General features: G+C 34.6%; 9 protein-coding genes across 9 annotated transcripts; 4 read left to right on the top strand and 5 right to left on the bottom strand.

Moving 5' to 3' along the window:
- Positions 1-1,776: 1,776 nt before the first annotated feature.
- On the bottom strand, positions 1,777-5,207 carry LOC125778383 (UDP-glucosyltransferase 2-like). The gene is made up of 6 exons (XM_049455724.1): positions 5,071-5,207; positions 4,880-4,976; positions 3,302-4,343; positions 2,464-2,897; positions 2,160-2,376; positions 1,777-2,073 (listed from the first exon to the last, which is right to left on the bottom strand). Exons 3-6 carry the CDS (start codon positions 3,958-3,960, stop codon positions 1,779-1,781), a joined length of 1,605 nt encoding a protein of 534 aa, XP_049311681.1. The 5' UTR covers positions 3,961-4,343; positions 4,880-4,976; positions 5,071-5,207; the 3' UTR covers positions 1,777-1,778.
- An 809-nt stretch (positions 5,208-6,016) lies between these two features.
- Positions 6,017-10,912, bottom strand: LOC105234036 (UDP-glucosyltransferase 2). Its single transcript, XM_019988743.3, has 4 exons — positions 9,952-10,912; positions 6,856-7,289; positions 6,547-6,763; positions 6,017-6,472 (listed from the first exon to the last, which is right to left on the bottom strand). The coding sequence occupies exons 1-4, from the start codon at positions 10,596-10,598 to the stop codon at positions 6,178-6,180; spliced, it is 1,593 nt and encodes a 530-aa protein (XP_019844302.2). The 5' UTR covers positions 10,599-10,912; the 3' UTR covers positions 6,017-6,177.
- Positions 10,913-12,048: 1,136 nt separating this feature from the next.
- Positions 12,049-13,159, bottom strand: LOC105234026 (AN1-type zinc finger protein 2A). The gene is made up of 3 exons (XM_011216229.4): positions 12,572-13,159; positions 12,397-12,508; positions 12,049-12,328 (listed from the first exon to the last, which is right to left on the bottom strand). Exons 1-3 carry the CDS (start codon positions 13,003-13,005, stop codon positions 12,146-12,148), a joined length of 729 nt encoding a protein of 242 aa, XP_011214531.2. The 5' UTR covers positions 13,006-13,159; the 3' UTR covers positions 12,049-12,145.
- A 98-nt stretch (positions 13,160-13,257) lies between these two features.
- On the top strand, positions 13,258-14,955 carry LOC105234035 (putative nuclease HARBI1). The gene is made up of 3 exons (XM_019988740.3): positions 13,258-13,432; positions 13,489-13,723; positions 13,798-14,955. Exons 1-3 carry the CDS (start codon positions 13,406-13,408, stop codon positions 14,712-14,714), a joined length of 1,179 nt encoding a protein of 392 aa, XP_019844299.2. The 5' UTR covers positions 13,258-13,405; the 3' UTR covers positions 14,715-14,955.
- On the bottom strand, positions 14,850-15,968 carry LOC105234024 (uncharacterized). Its single transcript, XM_011216228.4, has 3 exons — positions 15,807-15,968; positions 15,606-15,747; positions 14,850-15,550 (listed from the first exon to the last, which is right to left on the bottom strand). The coding sequence occupies exons 1-3, from the start codon at positions 15,824-15,826 to the stop codon at positions 14,933-14,935; spliced, it is 780 nt and encodes a 259-aa protein (XP_011214530.2). The 5' UTR covers positions 15,827-15,968; the 3' UTR covers positions 14,850-14,932.
- Positions 15,969-16,257: 289 nt separating this feature from the next.
- LOC105234022 (protein CEBPZOS) lies at positions 16,258-17,154 on the top strand. Its single transcript, XM_019988738.3, has 2 exons — positions 16,258-16,497; positions 17,004-17,154. The coding sequence occupies exons 1-2, from the start codon at positions 16,368-16,370 to the stop codon at positions 17,138-17,140; spliced, it is 267 nt and encodes an 88-aa protein (XP_019844297.1). The 5' UTR covers positions 16,258-16,367; the 3' UTR covers positions 17,141-17,154.
- A 127-nt stretch (positions 17,155-17,281) lies between these two features.
- On the top strand, positions 17,282-17,518 carry LOC105234021 (uncharacterized). Its single transcript, XM_049455787.1, has one exon. It carries the CDS (start codon positions 17,282-17,284, stop codon positions 17,516-17,518), a length of 237 nt encoding a protein of 78 aa, XP_049311744.1.
- Positions 17,519-17,571: 53 nt separating this feature from the next.
- On the top strand, positions 17,572-19,089 carry LOC105234023 (tubulin-specific chaperone C). Its single transcript, XM_049455765.1, has one exon. The coding sequence runs from the start codon at positions 17,572-17,574 to the stop codon at positions 18,670-18,672; it is 1,101 nt and encodes a 366-aa protein (XP_049311722.1). The 3' UTR covers positions 18,673-19,089.
- A 365-nt stretch (positions 19,090-19,454) lies between these two features.
- On the bottom strand, positions 19,455-22,336 carry LOC105234018 (kelch domain-containing protein 3). The gene is made up of 6 exons (XM_011216218.4): positions 21,802-22,336; positions 21,246-21,670; positions 20,682-21,181; positions 20,431-20,626; positions 20,206-20,343; positions 19,455-20,143 (listed from the first exon to the last, which is right to left on the bottom strand). Exons 2-6 carry the CDS (start codon positions 21,476-21,478, stop codon positions 20,080-20,082), a joined length of 1,131 nt encoding a protein of 376 aa, XP_011214520.1. The 5' UTR covers positions 21,479-21,670; positions 21,802-22,336; the 3' UTR covers positions 19,455-20,079.
- Positions 22,337-22,387: the final 51 nt, after the last annotated feature.

The raw sequence follows: 22,387 nt of genomic DNA, 5'->3' as shown, positions 1-22,387 counted from the left end.
CTTAGAGAAACTATCAAACTTTCAAGGGCATAAGCAATAGTCAAACCATCCCCCTAGAAAGAGTCCCACAGAAGTCACTGACTGAGTAATATATTGATAATCCACGATTGTAGAATAATGGTATAAAAAAATAAAAATTAATTGTAGATAATGTTCGATATCAATCACATGGCCTGTTTGAAGTCAAGAACCATTTCGTCATTTGTTATTTTGAGCTATTGGACAGACTTATCTGTAAGCTGAAGCAATAACGATGACATAAACCCCGTTTACTTTTAAAATAGAAGAAAAAAAATTATATTTGAGTAATAATAAAGCAATTTGTTTTGGAGCATGCTAAGAATACGTTGATTACACGCTTTTTAACGAACTGTGCTTTGTCACCGTCATTGTCATTGTCAAGGCTTTTTTAAAAATACACTTGTTGTTCTCGTTATATACTATATACAATATAAGTGTATAACGAAAATATGACCTTGCATTTATCAATTGCCTCCCATCTTTCATCCAACTATAATACGATTAGAGCTATTTAGAAGGGATTTGAAGGCGGTGATGCTGTCATTCGCTCCATGCGTGACGTCAGTTGTGAGTGCTTGCTCACCTTCCCGCTGCGACGCTGCGCATGTGCGTATACATATTCATATATGAGTAAATAGATTTGCATTGGCTATTTTGATTGCCAATTGCATGTGCGCCACCTTCAACTACTTTCACATTAACACGGATTTACTTTTGTGCGTATTTGCAATGAAATTTATCACACTTGCTTAACATCTCATATTCAAATAACACTTTATGTTCAATTATAATTCATATACACTTTGATTGCTCATGGAAAACCACAAATGCGTGATTTAATGAACTTGTCCAAGTTCTCCTCGACGCATGCCTGTGTCATCAGCAAGCAGTTCTTAGCTAAAATATGGGTGAGTATTTTTTAATATAGAACATTTTTAAGTTGTTTGGATTTAATATTTTTGTATATTTTATAATATTTTAAGTTCATTAAATCAATGCCCGAACCACAGCACGGAAACACGTGAAAATTTGCACGGATATTTCGCAATTTTTGTTATATTTATAACTCAAAATCGGCTGACTGATAAGAATATTGAGGAATTGAATATTTTTTTACTTCACAACCACAAATTGACATCATACAGCTACTGGCAGGGTATAATAGTTTTTGCTTACATACACAAATACATATATGAATTATACTGATAGTAACTTAACAAGAAAAAGTTGAATCATAATCTGAGATGAGTTCATAAAAGCTCACAAATATTTCTGGACCATTGCACATGGGTCAAACCACGTTAAGTGGTCCATGAAAATTTCGCAAACTCACCGATTTTGCGAGATAACAATGCAATATTTGAAAGGAACAACCAAGTTTGTGCTTTCTTACAGGTACTTAGTCGTCGATTTTGCAATTGCGTATTTTGAACAAAACATTACCATATGATTGGATACAGGGCGTGAGACGCGCCATCTTCTGCTCGACTCCTGCACTGTTATACGCTATAACAGGAAGCATATGTACATATGTGTATCGATATACGATGCAGATGCAGAGACTGTGAAGACGTTTGTTTATATGTTGTTAGACCATACGTATTTAAGTATGTACTATTCCTTAAGTGATTTACGAAGTCAATAAAAAATGTAGATTGCCAATTTAAGTATGCCATTATATTGTTATCATGATTAATCATATCATTGACAATAATGAGCGAGCGGAGTCGCGGATTTGGACTAGTATTTGTATAAAATCATTTCGTTTTCACTTTGCCACTTTGTTTGCCGCCTTTGAAAAGGCCGCACAAGCGTCGCAAAATCGCGCGTACAATAAAGATGAACAACGCCAAGCCGATCAAAATAATCGACACACTGTCCAGTGAGTAATAAACGAACCAATTCAGCTTCACCGCCTTTGTCTGCAGCAATTTGTGCGCTATTTTGCCGTTCTCCTGCAACAAATGTTCCACCCACCACACGGCTCTGTCCAGCGGTTTCATGTCTCGATTGCGGAATAAGTGCGACAGCACGGCAGCGTTCTCAGCATAACTGTGAAAAATAAGAAAAATAAGATTAAGGAATATTACGAAAAATAATATTATCTAAATATACAAACAAACAAGCACTGAACTCACCTTTCGCGGCGCACCTCTTTGAGCGTTGTTTCTAAACTCTTTTCATTAATGTCGTCAAAGAATAGTATGGAGCCCACGCCACGATTTTGGACCGCATACGCGTTAACGCTTTGATCGCCGTAGAGCGGTGTGATAATTAACGGTTTGCCACAGTATATATTCTCAGTGGTGCCGAGTAGACCGCCATGTCCCCAAAATAGTTTTACCTTGGGATGGCCTGTAGGAAAATATAGCAATATTTATGTAATTATATAATATGTTTAATGTCATCAATCATTAATTCTTCGGCGTTCACCATACTCACAGATCAGACTTAATTGTGGCGCCCATTTGACGAAGAGAAACTTCTTACTTTTCGTTGGCACTTCGTCCGTCTCCCACTTCCAAATTATATTAAAAGGCTGTCGCTCTAGCACTTTGACTATTGTTTGCACTTTCTCACTGGGCATGCTAGACGAACGTACCATAGAACCCCAGCTAAAGAAGAGCACACCTTCGGCTGGTACATTTTCTAAGAATTTCTCAATTTCGTCTGGTAATTTCGCATTCAATGCTCTCTCATCAATATGTATGCCACCAATTTCGATTAATTGCGAAGTTAGTGGTTTATTACCGTGAAGGGTGTAATGTTGATTGACCAAAATTAAGCTAGTGCTACGCTTGGCATAATCCTCAATATCGAAATCCACATTTAGATATTTGTTAATCACTTTGCGATCATCAGAATGTGTGCGATAACTGTAAAATATAATATCCTAGGCGGTTAAAAGTAATTTCAACTAAGTTTCGATAAAAAATATTAAATCGGTCGGGATTCCTACTTTGACTACGATCACTATACAAATGGACTTAAATAAACTGGCGAAATAACTTAAATTTTTCTACAAAACTTAATGTAAATTATATAACATTGCATAATTAATAAGCTTGCACGACAATGATAATAAAATTGTCAGATCAGTTAGTAATCAATTATTCACATTTCTTTAACCGTTCTGTCATAATCTCTACTTCTTCAAGCCTATCATAATATCCTCATTTTATACCAAAACTATGCATTACTGACCCTTCCCAAAGTTACAATTTTACCCTAAAAAAATTATCCAACATAAACGAGCTTTTTCAAGTCTCAAATATCTTACCGATATATATAGTTCACCAGCTTCGTTTGTAGAAAATTCAACAGTCGTTCATAACAATTCAGTTCTTCCGGAAAGCCGACTAATTTCGACTGCACATACGACGGAAAATCCGGCAATGCAATACGATCAAAGTGATAGGGCATTAACACACAACTACTCAAACCCACCACAGGTACTTGCAACAAGTATGGTATACCCAATTGACAATCAGAATTCATATATTCAGTGATGACTAAATCGAACGGTTGCTGTTCGTGGCTTTTTAAAATTGTATCAACATGTCCACTTTTATACAAGAGTTCGCAGTGTGAAAGTCCCTCATGATGCATATAGTCGGCATCTTTGAATATATTAAACAAGCTTCGTCGTGGAAATATATCTTTAAATGTAACCACATTAGTTGTCAAACCACCAGTCAAAAGCAGCTCGGTATAGTTATGTGGCTTTATCTTATCCAGCGCTTTTATATGAGTCACCACGGTGACCTGATGGCCTTCTTCAGCCAGTCTGCGCAAAAGTGGATAGAAAACTTTAAAGTGACTGTAGGCATAATAGTTAAATATACCAAGTATGTGACTGCCCTCAGTAACTAATATTGGATTGAGTAAAATGGCCAGAACTATTGTAAAAGCCAATATCTTCTCGGGGTTCTTAAACATGGCTGTCGATGTATTATGACCAAAATATTATTAAAAAAAATTATATATTTTTTTATTTCACTATCACAACACTTTTTAAAATTTCTTTCCTCAATTTTATTCTAACAAAATTTAGAGTTCAGACAACTTATTTGGCATAGTTTTGCCGTCAAACTAGAATTCACTAAACACTAAAACTATTATTGTTCAAATATAAATATGGGCCTTGGTGCTAAGGGGTGCCATTCAGTGATGCGCCGCAGCATAGATAAGCAGTCCTATCAAGTAACCAATCGAATACGAAGGTCTGCCAAGAACACGAATAATTTGCTATCACCTAATTCATATGATTTCTAAACGTTTGTTACTAGACTTGGTTTTGAACTTTGACATTTCGAAATCAGCTGGGTAAAAGAAAAAAAGAAAGAAGACAAAAAGAAGAAAAAATAAATTTTAATAAATAAAACTGAAATCATTTATATTCAAATGAATGAATGAAAAAAAAAAGAATTTACGAACAAAATATGAACGTTTGTATATATTTATGTTGATTGAGGAAGTGCGTGAGCGAAGCCGGCGTGATCAAAGATGTCACCGAAAATCACTGACAGAAATCAGCAAGCCTTTCGATGTGGACGAAACAATGTACAGTTCAAGAATCCACATAAATTTATAGTTAAATTTTATTACAATTATTTGTCTAAAATGGTTTTATTAAAACTATCGTTTAAAAAAAGGCAAATGCAAGTTATTTAAGATCGTCGATTCATCGATTGTCTTTGGTTTTACGTTTTTTAGCTGAGGGGGGCTACCAGCATGGAGTGGGTAAAGATTAAATACTTCGACATTCCAATGGCTTAGTAGCATCTTAAAAGATGTAGTTTTTATGAGAAAAAGTACCTTGATGGTGACCGAAAAACTTCGCTTTTGAGTATCATACCTGTACATGCATACATATGTATATGTATGTTACAAAAATTTCCAATATTGGCAGTGCTGGACTGCAGGTCACAGATGGTCTTCCAATCTAGCCATACCTAATAAAATATAAGTCCAATAAGCTTTAAATTATCCTGTTACAACAATAAAAACTACAACTTCAATATATTTGCTTTTTTCAGCTGAGAATACCTTTGATAGGCGGACCAACACTGTTCAGTCCCTTGGCCATCTATTTTCTAAAAGCCGCTGCTTCTTCTTGAGGACACTTGGTAAAAACAATACTTTAGACCTGTGGAAATCGCTTTGATGATTATTTTACTTGCAACAATTAAAACTTATTTGAATTCAATAACAACTTTATTTTTTTTTTTTTATTTATTTCTCCGCTAGCAAAAACTTGTCGTATAAAAATTCCGATGAAATTCAAAATTAAAAAAACGCGAGTTTCGCGGAGTTAATTTCTATAAAAAAATGAGCTGCATCGAAATGTGTACTCTTTATTTATACTCTTAAGACTGACTTATTACATGGTTCTTACTTCTACTTATACTAACTAGTATGTTTACTTATTACTAGTTGATAGTTTGTTTAGAAACAGATTATATTATTTTTTTTAGGTTTGTTTACATATATGTATGTTGTTTGCTTAGATTCATTTGTTTTGTTTTAAGATAAGGTTGTTGTGGTATTCAAACTCAATGTTGTTTTGATACTTGTTTGTTTAGGATTGTTTGTTGTAGGGATAGTGCATTTTAATTGTTCCAACTCAAGGTTGTTTGCATTCTGTTTACTGAAACAAAAGGTTGTTTTGATGTTTGTTACTATTATAAGGAATACGGTCCTCAACTCCGGTGTGAGTTACGACTTTGTCGTAACGGGCACTTTTGTGGAGTGTTCAATTCGGAGCAATACGTATCTAATGTCAAAGCGATGCCATAAAATGCCTCTGAGCTATAGAAATTTAAAGATAAAAAAATCGGGAATTTCGTGTATTTTCAATGGTAAATCTTTACAGGCCTAGTTCGAGTACTTAAAATTAATATTGAGGGCTCACATTTTGAGGGAATTTTTTTAAGGTATTACCAAGGAATTTTCATGAGGGGATTGAAAAAAAATAATAATAAAAACACCCGAATACACACATATAAATATATTTAATTATAGCGTTTTCTTTTCTCACAAAGATGTTGCCCGTTGCTACAGAGTATAATAAATAATTTTACTCACCCAAACGTTGTACGTAAATCAAACTTTTAAATCATAATATAATTAATTCTACATTAATATAAAACAAAATCATTTCGTTTTCACTTTGCCACTTTGTTTGCCGCCTTTGAAAAAGCCGCACAAGCGTCGCAAAATCGCGCGTGCAATGAAGATGAACAACGCCAAACCGATCAAAATAATCGACACACTGTCCAGTGAATAATAGACGAACCAATTTAGCTTCACCGCCTTTGTCTGCAGCAATTTGTGCGCCATTTTGCCGTTCTCCTGCAACAAATGTTCCACCCACCACACAGCTCTGTCCAGCGGTTTCATGTCTCGATTGCGGAATAAGTGCGACAGCACGGCAGCATTATCAGCATAACTGTGAAGAAAAAGTTTAAAGAATATTACAAAAAATAATATCTAAATATACATACGAAGAAGCACCGAACTCACCTCTTGCGGCGCACCTCTTTAAGCGTCGCTTCTAAATTCTTTTCATTAATATCGTCAAAGAATAGTATGGAGCCCACGCCACGATTTTGGACTGCGTATGCGTTAACGCTTTGATCGCCGTAGAGCGGTGTGATAATTAACGGTTTGCCACAGTATATATTCTCAGTGGTGCCGAGTAGACCACCATGTCCCCAAAATAGTTTCACCTTCGGATGGCCTGCAGGAAATTATATAAATATGATATTTACTACATGTAATTGTATGGTTAATGTCATGAATCATTAATTCTTCGGTGTTCACCATACTCACAGATCAAACTGAATTGCGGCGCCCATTTGACGAAGAGAAACTTCTTACTTTTCGTTGGCACTTCGTCGGTCTCCCATTTCCAAATTACATTGAAAGGCTGTCGTTCGAGTACTTTGACTATTGTTTGCACTTTTTCACTTGGCAGGCTAGACGAACGTACCAAAGAACCCCAGCTAAAGAAGAGCACACCTTCGGATGGTGCACTTTTTAAGAATTTCTCGATTTCATCTGGTAATTTCGCTTTTAGCGCTGTCTCGTCAATATGTATGCCACCCATTTCGATTAATTGCGACGTTAACGGTTTATTACCGTGTAGGGTGTAATGTTGATTGACCAGAATTAAGCTGGTGCTACGCTTGGCATAATCATCAACATCGAAATCCACATTTAAATATTTGTTGATCACTTTGCGATCGTAATAATTTGTGCGGTAACTGTAAAATATAACATAGATTTTAACATTAACATAACATAGTTTTCTACTAAGCCTCGACAAAAATAAAAATGTATGGATTTCTTGTTTATTGTACAATTATTTTGTAAAAGACAAATTTAAAGACGAAAGAAAAGTTACAGTTATTTTCATAAAGACTGAATACTTTTAATCTTTATGTTATATGGTAAGTATCATTAGTAAACCACCAGCTAAACTCCCTCACATTCAGTAATCATTTGAACACATTTCTCAAACGTATCTGTGACGATCTGTCACATGTTCAACTCTATCGAAACAAACAGTTTAGGAAATTTTGTAAATCTTACAATGCCAACAATGAAATATTCTGTTGGAGTAGTTATTCTAAAAATACCTTACCAAACAATTATAGAAATATATAATAAGGAAGCCAAAGTGAATATAGAGAAATTTCGGTTAAATGAAGCATTTTATTTATAAATTCGCATTTAGGGTTAGTTGACTGACAGTTGGTTAGAACTAACGAAAATAAAAAGAGAGTACATTATTATTTTTTTCACTTTCATGTTGATTTTGGGACCGTTGAAAAATGGGTTCGTTACATAACTCTTTAGTTCTCAATCAATTTATCAGCATTAAATCCATGACTTTCTAAATTGTTATTTCATTGATTACAAATAAAGATTATTTATCATATTGGCATGTGAAAAATTAAGCAGATGTTCGTGCATTTTGCTCCAATCAATATTTCTGTACCCTCTAATATACTTACATGCAGATAGCACATCGTTCGTATAAATAATATTTATTACGTATGAGCATACCAATTTTCATATATAAGTATATTTGCTTTGTCATGCTATTCGTATGTCTTCGAAGCTCTCAACAATTAGATGCTCATAGTTATTAAATCGAAATTATAGTGGAATTCACAAACAATTTTCCATACAGTAACTTCATTTCGGTCTGAAGAATGTGTTGGAAGAGGTCTTGGACAATAATCTATATCAATATATTTTTTTATATAATTCGTGAAGATATTTTCTCAGACATAAACAACACAAAAACTTGATTATGATTGTTCAGTTTGTATGGCAGCTATATGCTATAATGATCCGATCTGACGAATTCCTTCGGAGATTGCATTATTGCTTTAGATAATAACGTATACCCAATTTCAAGAAGATATCTCTACAAAAAAAATTATCTATACAAGCACTTGATTCCGATAGTTCAGTTTGTATGACAGCTATGTATATGCTATAGTGGCCTGATGTCGATTTCGGCAAATAAATTGCAGCTTTTTGGGGAGAAACGAATATGTAGAAAATTTTAAAGTCATCTCTCAAAAACTAACGGATAGACTGACTAAATCAATTCAGCTCTTCGCTATGATCATTTACATACATATTCAAGAAACTTTAAAGGATCTCCTATGTCTCCTTCTAAAATTTTCAAGCTTTGTGACGAACTTTATATTCCTGTTCGGAAATTATAATAATTTTTACGGATCGCACTAATATATAAAGTACTTAGTATATATAAAGCTCCAATATACAGGGTTTGTCCGGAAAGTAAAAGGACTGATTTTCTTCCGCCCCGACTGTACTTCGGAGTGTGCGCGTACCGACTGGATTCGGTATAGGGCGGTCTTAGCTAACGAACGAGCACCTGAAGAGTCAGAAAAAACATTTTCGCGTGGTGTGTTTCTTTGAGTGGTGCAAGCCGAAAATGCAGCGTTCGTTAGAGCAGAGGTACGCGATTAAATTCTGTGTGATACTCGGCAAATCTGCGACCATCTGCGTTTTATATGATCAAGCAGGCTTACCCAGTTGCTTTAGCAAGAAGTGGTGTAACAAAAGAGACAATCTTCCGAGTGGCACACACCGGCATCTCCGACCTCACGGAAGAATGTGCAAATCCAAAGTGAAAACGATTCTCATTATCCTTTTTGACATCAAAGGCATCGTCCACCATGAATTTGTTCCTCCTGGACAAACCCTCAACTCCAAATCTTACGCGGAAGTCCTCAAGAGACTTAAACGAAGGACCAATCGAGTTCGACAAGCGATCGCAGGCGATTGGAAGTTGCTCCACGACAACGACTCTGCTCACACCGCCTTCCTTGTGAACAGCTACCTAACCTAGGCTGGCATCCTAACGCTTCCACAGCCGTCCTACAGCTCAGATATAACCTCCGGACTTTTTTTGTTTCCTTGCCTGAAAAGGCGATGAAAGGCAAGTATTTTGAGACGACTGATGGAATCCAAGCAGCATGCACCTCTGCTCGCAAGACTATTCCGGAAAATACCTGCCGTGACGCCTTCAATGCTTGGAAATGGCGCTGGCAACGTTGCATCGACGCATAAGAAGTCTATTTTGAAAGTTTTTACAGAATCGTAACGACTGGTTCACTAATTTTTTTTTAAATTGACTCAGTTCCATTACTTTCTGGACAAACCCTGTACTTAGTATTTCCTTCATCCTAAAGATATCACTTGTATCAAGCAAATTTTTATTAAATAAATTAATTTCATCACATATCTTCCGATTTAATGTAATAATTGATAACAATACTAATCTAATGTGATCCCCACGTCTAAGTTAATAAGCGTATATGATTACTATGTTAACATTTACAGTTATATTGTGCCGCTTAACGGCACTTGATAATTTCTTACCGATAAAGCTTCTTGATTACATTCGCTTGCACGAAATTCAATAGACGTTCATGCCAGTTCAACTCTTCCGGGAAGCCGACAAATTCAGATTGTACGTGAGAGGGGAAATCAGGCAAGGCAATACGATCGTAGAAATAAGGCATTAATAAACAACTACTTAAACCCACTATCGGCACTTCCAGCAGATATGGTATACCCAACTGGCAGTCCGAATTGAAGTACTCGGTGATAACCAAATCGTATGGTGCCTGTTCGTGTTTTTTCAGTATCGTTTCGACATGACCGCTCTTATAGAAAAGTTCGCAGGTTTTTTGTCCCTCTTTATGCAAAATCTCTGCTTCCAATAAAAGATAGTGTAACGGACGTCGCGGTAGTACATGTTCGAAAGTGAGGATATTTGTGGATTGTTGACCTCCTAACAACAACTCTTCATAGTTGGTGGTGGTATTAGCGGGCGCTTGAATATGTGTGACCACGGTGACATGATGACCATGCTCCGCCAATGTGCGCAATAGGGGGAAAAATACCTTAAAATGACTGTAGCCAAAGTGGGGAAATATGCCGAGTATGCGAGCGCCAGCAACGATTTTTGTCGGAGACACCGCTAGAGCCAACAAAAAATAAATCAATATCAACGATTTGGCCATATTTGTATTACTGTTTGCGGTTTTCGCGTATTCACACACTATATTATCACTATATCATCGATGTTATATAACTTTTGTTGACTTTTAAAGAATTCCCCGAAAGAATTTGCACTGAGTAACTGTATGTATGAATGTATATCTAATGAAAACCAATTTATTTCAAGCAGAATATGGTAACACATGTAAAAAAATGCCGGCAAGTGTACTTTTAGTGAAGCCAAATAAGTCAAATTGCCTTAGCTGTCGTCTTCTGGGATGCGTTGGCCACGCTGTCTACTCAATCACTGACTACAAAACACACTGAATCGCTCTTCCCTCAAAATTATACAAAATATGCATTCGCGATCTAAATCTGTATTGGTTTTTATGTAAATAAATACCTATGTATGTATGTATGTTAGAGCGATCTTCACAAACGTTTGACGGGCACTTAAGTACTAGGTTTGTATGTATTTGCGATTTGTTTTCATTAACCTATTTAATATTATTTATTGTTCCCGAGAGAGCAGAGTTTCTATTATGCTCCGTGCTGATAGCAAAAGTCACACGAGCGTTCATTCAAATGTACATACTATGTACATAGGTATGAATGTAAGTTCTTGCTTACTGATTTACATGTTTTTGGTATACAAATTCGTTGCCCGAACTACATATTTCGAAAAAAAAACAGGATTTTAGTCTTCAAATATTTGTCTATGTTAATTTCTTTTTATACTCGTATATGTAAATGATTATTTTCCAATTACTATATATGTAGGTATTTCAACGAACTTATTTAATTGCTTATTAATGGTCATGTTTCAAGTGACATCAGTCACCAGCAAAAACAAATTATCTAAAAGGTAATAGCTAACTGGCAACAACAATAAACACGAGATTGATAGCACGAATGGCGATTTCATGACTAGACAAAAGCTGTAAATAATATACATATGTATGAGACCTAATGGAAGCAGCTACGCTCCAAAAATATTTTGTTTTAGAAATTTGAAAATTATTTTTAATTAATATGGACTCTAGAGGCAACTTGTAATAGAGAATACCGCTTCTAAGCGTGTCTCTATCAGTTAAACACGAAAACTCTAGATCCAGAGGGTGATGCTCTGCTCTACCTTACTAATGTGTACTAAATTCTCAGCAATTATTAAAACGAGGTTTTGTGGATTTATTTTAATACATAAGCGTTTATATTATTTAAAACGAACAACTACAATTTGTAAATCAAGTACAACAATGACCCGCTACAATGGGCAATGCGTCATCATTATTATAGTCTGCTAAATTAAACTCCACTACTAATAACTCAATTACAAAATATAAGGAAATAGGTATTTTTACTAACTGAATACAAATGCCTATAATTTATACATAAAGTATATGCCGGTGCACCACACAAGAATTCAAAAAGTGTTTTAAATTCTTAAACATTTTTATATTAAATGCAGATGCGTATATTATATAGTATTCATTCATTAAATTAGATTTTATAAATTAAATCTTATACAGCCTATAAAACATCTAAATCCTAACAATTCGTTGCAGCCATACTACGAGAGTAAACATTTGTCCTTGACATTTGTGGTTTGTCCATCACGACCGCCTACACGTACTGTAGCATTGGCTTGTACTGAAGAATTCGAAGCAGCTTGATTGCGACGTTCCCGATCCGCATTTTCGTCTAATTCCATAATTGATAAAGCGAGTGCCCGCGCCAGTGCTTCATCCTCTGTCTAATGAAGAAAAAATGAATGAGAGTTAGGCATTTCGCAAGTAATTCTTATTGGAATTTATCAATTACCATATTTCCTTGAATATTCTGCACTTGTGTACCAGTCGGTACTGCATTTCGTTTTGGCTGAGCGTTGAACAGTGAAGTTGGCTTGTTTGTGCGACGATATTCAGCAGCAGTTCTAAAATAGAAGCGGATGTTTATTTAAAAAAAATATATACATACATTTAAAGTACCAACTTACGCTGCTAAAGCACGTTGATCTACATTTCCATTCGATGCACTGTTACATTCGTGATCTGCAGTGTGCCGATGACGCAAACAATAATTTTTTCTACATTCTCTACAAGTAACTGGAATAAGTTCCTTCTTTTTGCAGTTTTTATAGCTGCAACGGTTTGTATAAATTTTCTTTGTGTCGGATTTGCACTGTTGATCAATATGACGACTCACTGTTATATCGGGTTCGACACCTGGCGCTGTGGGTACTGGCTCACCACACAATGGACAAATGGGAACTTGCATATCTTTACGACGTGGACCCGTACACGAGTGGTTATCATAATTGAAGTGCGTCGAACAAAATACCTTAGTACACGAATCACATTTAAATGGCAGGAAATCTAAGCGATTACAGGTGGATTCGTTGCAGTGTTGACCGAGATGTGGAAACTCCATTTTGAAACTAAATGCCTACTAGGTTGAACACTGCTATTTAAAGTATGCAACAATTGTGATCAAATATTCTAGACAAATCAGGAAAATTCCTTAAGATAATATGATGACTAAACAATAAAAGTGAAATTGTTTAAAACTCTAATGTCAAAGTGTTACTGTCAAAAACATATTTATTTTTCTCCTTCTTCTTCAGCTTAAGAAAATTGCCATTCACTGTAAGCGACCACCTGTACAAATCGTCATATTATTTTTTGGTGCATTTGCCTCTATTTATAAGGGTTAATGAAAAAATATATAGCATCCGGTAAAAATTTGTATACACTATTGTGGACTTGTCCTTTAATAATTGTTTGTTTATATTTATGTTGAAAAGTTTGTATGTTAAGTAGATTTATAAGGAATGGATAATAACACCATATCGAGCTTGGTAAAGAATCTAGTTTACTTTAAGAGTTTTGTGTTTTAACAAATTATCTCCTTTAGATAACGAATTTCTTTTCAAGTGAAGAGCTTCTCATGAGTGGAATGGTCAGAATAGAGGATATATTAGACAGTGTCCAATCAAGTTCTAGTTCCGAGTCCTCATCCAGTTCCGATGACTCCGAACGAGAGGAAACCGTCAAGGGTGACAATTTTTGTGATGTCATCGACAATTACAGCAGTAGTGAATTCAGGACCCACATGAGACTTCGACGTTCAACTGTAGAATTTTTAATTGGTATAGTATTATAGTTAAAGTATATGTTAAATGAAATGTTGTTATATTTACTAATATACATATGTTTTTTATAGAGAAATATTCCGCTACTATTGCCAAAAGCACAAATCCTGGTGGAAGAGCAAGAGTGACGCCCAGAACTAAGATGTATTTATATATTTGGTATATAGGCCATACGGTAACTTTTCGAGACCTCAGCAGATTATTTGGTATTTCAAATTCAACAGCTTGGCATATTATAAACACTTTGTCGTCTTGGATTATTTCAAGTGGCCACAATTTTATAAAGTGGCCACAAGGTGCCGCCGCAACAGAGGTAGAAAAGAAATATAAGAACAAAAACGATATACCAGGAATAATTGGAGTCATCGGCTGTACTCACATACAAATAAAAGCACCAAACAATAATAAAGAAAATTATTTCAACCGAGCAAATACCTACAGCTTAGTGCTGCAAGCAGTAGTTGATCCAGACAAAAGATTTACCGATTTATCATGTGGCGAACCTGGATCGATGAATTCAAGCAAAGTTCTACGCAGATCCAATCTGTTTATCAAAGCACAGTTGGAAGGGCAAGAATTATTTCCGAAGGACTATTTCTTATTAGGTGATTCAACTTATCCCTCTACTAGTTGGTTGGTATCACAATTTAAAGAAAACAAACTGACTCTGAGTCAACAACTGTTCAATAAATTGCATTCATCTACCCATCTCGTGGTTGAAAATGCTTTTAGTTTACTGAAGGCACGCTTCAGAAGGCTGCAGCATTTTTCTGAACAAATGAATTTATGTTTTATGGTAAACATTATCGTTAGTGCTTGTGTTCTTCATAATATATGTATAGACTTAGATGACATACTTATTGATGACTTTAAGGATGATAACTTTCAAAAATTAGACAATATAAAAGCAGGACTCATTGAAGACGATATTTATTTGGATAGACGCGATCTACTTTTTAAATATTTACAAGAAACCAAAGTAATATGAGGATATTAACTAAATAACTTCAGAAAATCAACAATTTACAGAAATAGAATAGGTAGTATGTATGCAGTGAGTCAAGAAAATATTTCTAAGTAGGAAGCATTACAAAGTACTGAATACAATAGCACACAAAAAATGTCATTTGTTTTATCATTTATTAAACTTTCAAAACAATTTAATCCTTTTAGGAAAACATTCACCAAACGTTTTTAATAAATAGACTACTTTAAATACGCCTTCAGCATCTCTAACTTTTTCTTTTCAACATCCTTAAGTACCTCAAGAATAGATTGATTTAGCCTTCTTCTCTCCTCAATTTTATTTTCCGCCAACTTTTGTTTGATCTTTAATTTCTGCTCATAATAAATTTCCCGAGCGGTTTTCCTACGACGACGTCGATTTGAAACTTGCGGTAATGATGCAGATGCAGACTGTGTTTGAGGTAATGGAGTTGGTAGCGTTGGTGATTTCATAGGGGTATATGAAGAAGGAGAAGATGGTGGTGACGATTTAAGTTCGAGTTGTGGCGAAGGAGACGAAGGCGGTGATGATTTTATATGTAATTCCGGATAAGATAGATCTGGTATTAATACATTATGCGCTGTAAAAACGGTATCTGTTGGTGACATTGTAAATGCATTTCCACTGTTTATGCCCATTTGAAGCCTATGATCATTGGAACCGGAATCCATATCTCCAAAAATTTCTTCCATTTCCGCCATACACAGGGTATTGTTAGGCGATACGCCGGTTTTGGCTTCATTTTCTTTCGCAGTTTTATATGTGGAATGTAAACTCCGTATTTTGTTTTCCAATGTTATTACCGTTGCCGATGGATCCTATATCAAATATTTTATATTATTTATATAAAGCTTATATATGCTATTTCCTTACCGAGAAACCATCTGCTATCATGTCTTCCAAAACATGTGTATATGCCAACCTCTTTTTTCCGTGGTGAACAAACTCATCTTTATGAGCCAAATAACATTTTAGTAAGCTTTTTGTTTCGCGCACACTCCACCGTTTACGTTTTCTACAATTTTTTTTGTATTACATTTTTATGTAGCTAATATATAACAAAATGATTCTTACTGCTTTTCATCGGAGGACATATTGTTTCTAGGTTGTTGAAGATTTTAAAATAATTCACTATGCAAGTTGCATATCTTTGTGGTCAAAAAACTTGAACGCGTAAATAAAACATGTAAACATCAACTTGGATTTATATCAGACTAGCGACAACTCGCCAAGTTACCCGACTTGATGCGTAGTGCTACCAAGTAACAGAATAACACTATTGTGACTGATATTATTAAAAAATTTTAAACTAAAAAATAATACGTGAACTGATTATTCTGCCAAAAAAGAAACGCATTGCAATATATAAAACTAATTGAAAATTAAAAAAATTAAATTTAGAAAAATAGTTTAAAATTTTTGGAATTAGAATAAAAAACCAACAATATCCTGCGTGTTTGCAAAGGTTAATAAATTGGTATTATTTTTTAACAACATTGCCACATTTTTTATAGAACACCTAAATAATGACAGACATCTGTCAAGCTTATCGTAATAAAAGCGTGTAGTTAAAGAAATGATGAAATCTTTTTTCAAAGTGTTAAAAAACTATTAATATATTTTTATTTTGCTGTAATGTTGCCGAAATCTCCCAAACCAGCATTCTGGAAATTCATAAAAGGAAGTGCTAAAGTAATATTCATTGCAGAAGCTGTTTGCTTTGCAGCCTCCTACGGAGTTTATTATCGTATGAACACAAATCGTGGTAAGCGAAAAAAACCTTCTTACACAACATTAAATGAATGTTGAAGAATCTCTAATTAAAGTTTTGAACAAAATATGAAAAAAAAAACATATAAATAGTTTAAAATTGTTACACAATGCGGGTTTGTTATTGTAAAAACTTGTAATATAAATGACGGCAGTTTACGTCAAAGTCATATACAAAAGTAAGCACAATAAGAAATCTGGTGTATAGTGGATGAATCATGACGGGTGCGCACAGTGTGGGTGACAATCTTTTGATGTGTGTTTCTAGACGCAAAAAAGTGTCGGTTGCTTAACAATATGTTTTTTCTTTGTTTTGAAATGCAGATTATTTTCGATTAAAGTTTCTCAATATTCAATAAAATAAATTGCTTGTGAACAAAATCTAAATACAATATTTAAAATAAGTTTTGTAATATACTATGCTTCAGAAAATTTTGTTGTAAACGTTAATTTATATCCTTAATATTTAATCTAAATCAAATTTTATATCCATATTTTCAGAGTTTCGCCACTATATCAACGAAAACTTCCCATTTGCTCTAGATTACTACTATAAAGTGGGCGAGGTTTTGGGTAATAGCAACTTGAGGCAAGTCGACTCCGCAGTCTGGCGAGCTGAGGGCGAAAAACGAGAATAATCAAAACAATTTTGGTACATTAACGTTTTTAAAAACCTATACTTCCACAAAACTATCACCAAGCCTAAAATTAGCGCTGGTGTAAAAGTTATATATAATTATTTATATTTAATCACCACTATAATTCAATTAAATTTCTAAATGGCAAGCAATCCGTATGTTAAATCTCTAATCTGGTTAGTTTGTTCAGGCGGCGTTGGCTACGGGCTTATGTTGCTTACCGAACCATCTGAGGAGAAACTAGAGCGCATAAAAGCCACAGGAGGTCCAGCACATCTAACCAACGAAGAACTTAAGAAGTTACAGTTTATGCAACGTATGCGTGAGGCGGCTACTGGTGAAGCACCACCAATTTACATGCAGAAAAAGGAAAAGTAAACACAAAATCAGCACCAATTTGAAAGTGATTCTACTTTAACACATACAGCAAAATGAGCGCAAATTTACAAAACAACGGCACTACCTTGAGCAGTGGCGAGAATTCCGATTCTAAGAAGGAAAACATATTGGAGCGTTTAAATAAGCGCAATAAAGAACGCCAAAATTATTTAGATGTGAAAATAGAGCAACGTAATAAGGAAAATGTTGAACTGGAAGGTACTGATTATTTTGCTCAAACATTTACTGAACGTGCGAGAGCAATCGAAGAACAAATACAAAATATTGCGCAAATATCCGCTGCTACAGATAGAACAACATCTAATAATGCGGATTTAACACGCATATTTGCCGATCTAACAATACAAATCCAAGAATTGCAACGTTATCTTACCACATCAACAATGTTTCTGACAGACTTTAAAATTAAAGCCTGTCAGAATACGCTTAATGACTTAAGTAGCAGCTGCGAAGAATGTCGATTACGGCTGATACCGAAAAAGAAATTTGGATTCAGTGGAAAAAAAGTAGCACCGAAGGTATTAGTCAATCCAAGAGTTGTGAACATTTCTACCGATAAAGTTGATATGCCAGAAAAATCAAAAACTGACAGCACTTCATTCACCTGGACGTTATCGAATAGAGAAAATGAATATATTTGCCTCGAAGGGGATGAACTAAATAATAAAGATATAACAATTTCTAATCTAAAAAATTGTTTTGTTGAGCTTCGTGGTCATGCAGGATCAGTACAAATATCGCAAGCCATCGTCTGTACATTCCTTTGTGGGCCAATTTCACGTTCGCTATTCGCTGAAAATTGCGAGCGTACAACGCTAGCTTTAGCTTGCCAACAACTACGATTACATTCTTCAAACAAATGTCGCATATATTTGCACGTCACATGTCGAGCTATTATTGAAGACTGTACGCAAATTGAAATAGCAGACTATAATTATAATTACGCTACAATCGATGAAGACTTTCAATTGGCAGGCTTAGACAAAGCTCAAAACAATTATACAGATATCGCAGATTTTAATTGGTTGTCACCAGATGTACCGTCGCCTAACTGGACGCTTCTCAAAGACACACCCTTGCCTTCCTGGAGTGAGCTGCGTAGCCAAAAGCAACAAAAAGGGAAATTTTTATAGTGTATAGTAAAGCGCAAACGTCAACAAATGTCAGTAAATTGGCGTCGGACTTTTATATGGTTAACTCTTGCTTTGTTGCTACTACTGTTGCTTATTGAGTATTTACCTTTGTTTACATCTGTTGTTAAAGAAAGGTTTTGTCTCTTGCAATTATCACCAGCAGCAACTCCAGTTAATAAGGTGGCATAATTATATACATACTATACACAACTGTACATTTAAAAGGCAATGTTTTTTAATTCATATGTGGTATGCGTTGTAAAGATATTTTGTATGAGAATTAATTGTATGTAAATTGTTATATTGTAAGTGCAGGTTGGTTTTTTGGAAATGTCCTTGCTGTAAAAATTTAGACTGTAGGAACACTTTCGTTTTATTTACTAAATAAATGATCAATAAAATACTAATTAGATAAAATGTAAATGTTTTTAATTGGGAAAGTGAAATAGGGTTAACATAGGATAACACATTAATAATGAACGTTTCGAAGTGGAAACACTTGGTTATTATTCTTAAAACCATCGTATCGGACGTCGAAGAATACGCTCAACTTATGCACATAAAACCCTTATTTATTCAAATTTTGACATCTCAATACGTAAATAAATTGAATTATAAACTTCACTCTCACTATAAATTCAGAAAAATATCAATTTATGTGTATGTATATAATATTCAAGAATGAAGCAGGTACGGTACGTTTTGGATGATTATATAAAAGTAATATTGTATGGAAAAATCGCTTATAATAGTAAAATCAAAGTATTATATAAAACTCGTAATTAATAATTTTTGTGGTTATTAATTGTTACATATTTATTTTTCAAATGTATATGATACATATTACTGCCTTATAAACATTTTAATTTTATTTCTGTTTTCACTTGTAGGTAGTTTTTACGTATTCTGTTTGTCGTTGTAAAGTATTTTGATTTCCTTTTCATTCTTATGTTATGTTCTATAAGGATAATATCTACATACACTACTAAACCAAGTCAATACGCAAACATGTGACTCATACAAGCACTGGGCAATTAAGAAAAAGGCTAGTAACATTTAAAACTCGATGAACTTGAGGACAAACGTAGAAAAAACACTACAAAACTAAACATTTCATTGTATGCTTTTTTAGATGAACATTGTGCGAAAAACAATAATTAACATTAACGAAAAAATTAAAATTTGTGCAAAACAAAAATAAATGCGGAACAGTGCGAATGATATATAGCTAAGCTATTTTTCATGTTATTTGCTCTATAAAATGCTGCTTTTCTTCTCTCTCCATTATTTTGGTTTCCTATTAATTCTTGGTGGAGTATAGGTATGTATGTAGATGAGAATTTGCACGCTTGGTTTCTAGGACAGTTTTGTATTTAATGTCAGGAATATTACTTATTGCATTTTCAGCTAACCAGCATGGTTGAGTGGCCGAGTTAAGGAATTCGGCTGCGTCATTAAGCGTATTTCTTCTCTGAAAAGTATAATACTATTATATTAAAAACGTAATTCGCAATATACTTGGGAATTATTTACTTAAGCTTTTTAGGCAGCCACGTCGTATCCAAACGATGATTTATTACAGCTAAAATTGCCAATGTACGTAGAGTAGGCTCAAAGTCTAAGAGATGTGTGTCGTTATTGTCTATTAATAAGCTGTCATGAGGATGGGGACTGAAAATTGTGTAGTTGCAAAGAAAATTATTTAGAATGACTTATTTTAAAGGAAACAGTTTGAATATTAAAATTTTTGTTACTCACCTGGTGCCACCGAAAAGAAACATCCTTTTATCTTTCACTATACAAACTTGTCGTCGTCGCGCAGTTGGTGGTTGTCCAAAAGGTTTTATAAGATTCCAACAATTGGATTTTGGATCAAATGTGTAAAAATCATTAAAATGCTGTTCCAAAATACCGTTATAGCCACCAAATATATGAATGAGACCATTGTAGATAACTGTAAAAAGTGTAAATTAATGACGTTCACATGGTTTGAAAAAAATATATCGTACACATTGAATGACTCCGCCTACCCACCGGCACTTTACCAGTGGTGGATGGTCTATGCCACATTTTAGTTTTCATATCTAAAAACACTATTTCTGGGCAGTACATTTCCTCTTGACTATGATACGGACTGTGCTTATCGCCACGACCACCAAAGATGTACATCCTGCCATATATGGAGGCTGCGGAGTGAAAATCGCGAAAGGATGGTGGTGCACCGAATGTTTGTATATATCGCCACTCCATTGTCCGAAAATCAAGGCAGTGTACATCGCATGAAAATTCATTTATTTCCTCAACAAATCCTCCAAAAATATACATGCAATCGCCGATTACACATGCTGAATGACCATCACGTGCGCCTGGTACAGCACCTTTCACATCAGGGCGAGACCAACTTATAGTTTGTGGATCAAAACAATATAAAATATTGCATAATTGATCATCGTTACGACCACCCCACATATAAATTTTATCCCCGTATGAAACAGCTGTGTGACCATATCTGAAAGATTAAATGTTATATTTCATTGTTGTATTATACATATATATTATTATACTTCACTTACCGTTGAAACGGCACTTCAGGATACTTTAACGGCAAACCATTTTCGTCACGCATTTGAGGCACGAGCGACCAGCGCAACGTATTGGTGTTAAGCGCATGAACATCTATACATTCGTTTAAACGATAATCATCTCCAGTGCAGTAACCGCCAAAGGAGTAAATCCTATCACCAACACAAGCACCTGCGTGATTCACTCGACGTGGTCCCCCATCTAAGTGAGTTATCCATTGCATTTTGAATATAATTAGCTTTGAAAATTAATGAACTTGTGCCCAAGACGATAACAGTAAACAGCTATCTCTGATTTGATTAGATAGATGTCGCAGAATGAATAAATTATCTTACAGTTCAATGTAGTTAATACTACCTTCACTTTCTGATATGAGCAAAGGCTTGAAATTCCGTAATATACAAGAAGTGTTAAACTATAAATAAATAAAAGCTACATGAAGGTCAGCGGCAAACAGCGTAACTTCAATTAAGTTGTTTATACAATTATTAAGTAAGCTTGGGTTGCGAAAATGGATAAGCAACCTCGGTTTAATTGCTCACTTACCTATTTTTAAATAAACCTCAGAAATACAATTATAATCTCCAGTGTATAGTAAATTATCACAGCCAGTAACAACAAATCAAAATACACTAGACTTGCTCCTTTACAGCTGATTTGCTTCCTTTATGAATTCCCCTGCGTATCATCCGTTATGTATGTATTTAATCCACTTGTAATTAGTTTTCACTTTCTGTGTTCAAAAGCTACAACAACATATCTAAACCTTTGAAATATCCGACAATCGATCAAATAATTCTCTTTTGTTCACTTATTCTTGGAAATTTTTAAATATACTAATATAAAGCAACGACTTTAGCAATAAAACCCCTTTTTTAATCAAGCATCAGTCTTTCTTGGGGTTTGTAATTATTTTACATTGTTTCCACTTTTATCTTTTTCTTCTCGCTTGACTTTTAACATTTTCTTGTCTTTTGGTTTTGTTTATTGAAAGTGCATTGTTGCTTTTGTAAAGCTCAAAATTGGTTAATGATTATTATTACAGCACATATTTTATTTTATAATATATACATATTAACAAGTTTCAATATTAAATTATGGATTTATTAAAAATAACTTTGTAGTGCGTGAC

The sequence above is a fragment of the Bactrocera dorsalis genome, chromosome 1 (genome assembly GCF_023373825.1).
Source record: "Bactrocera dorsalis isolate Fly_Bdor chromosome 1, ASM2337382v1, whole genome shotgun sequence".
NCBI lineage: Eukaryota > Metazoa > Arthropoda > Insecta > Diptera > Tephritidae > Bactrocera > Bactrocera dorsalis.
Note: the sequence above shows the minus strand (reverse complement) of the source record. Positions and strands in the feature narration are given on the sequence as shown.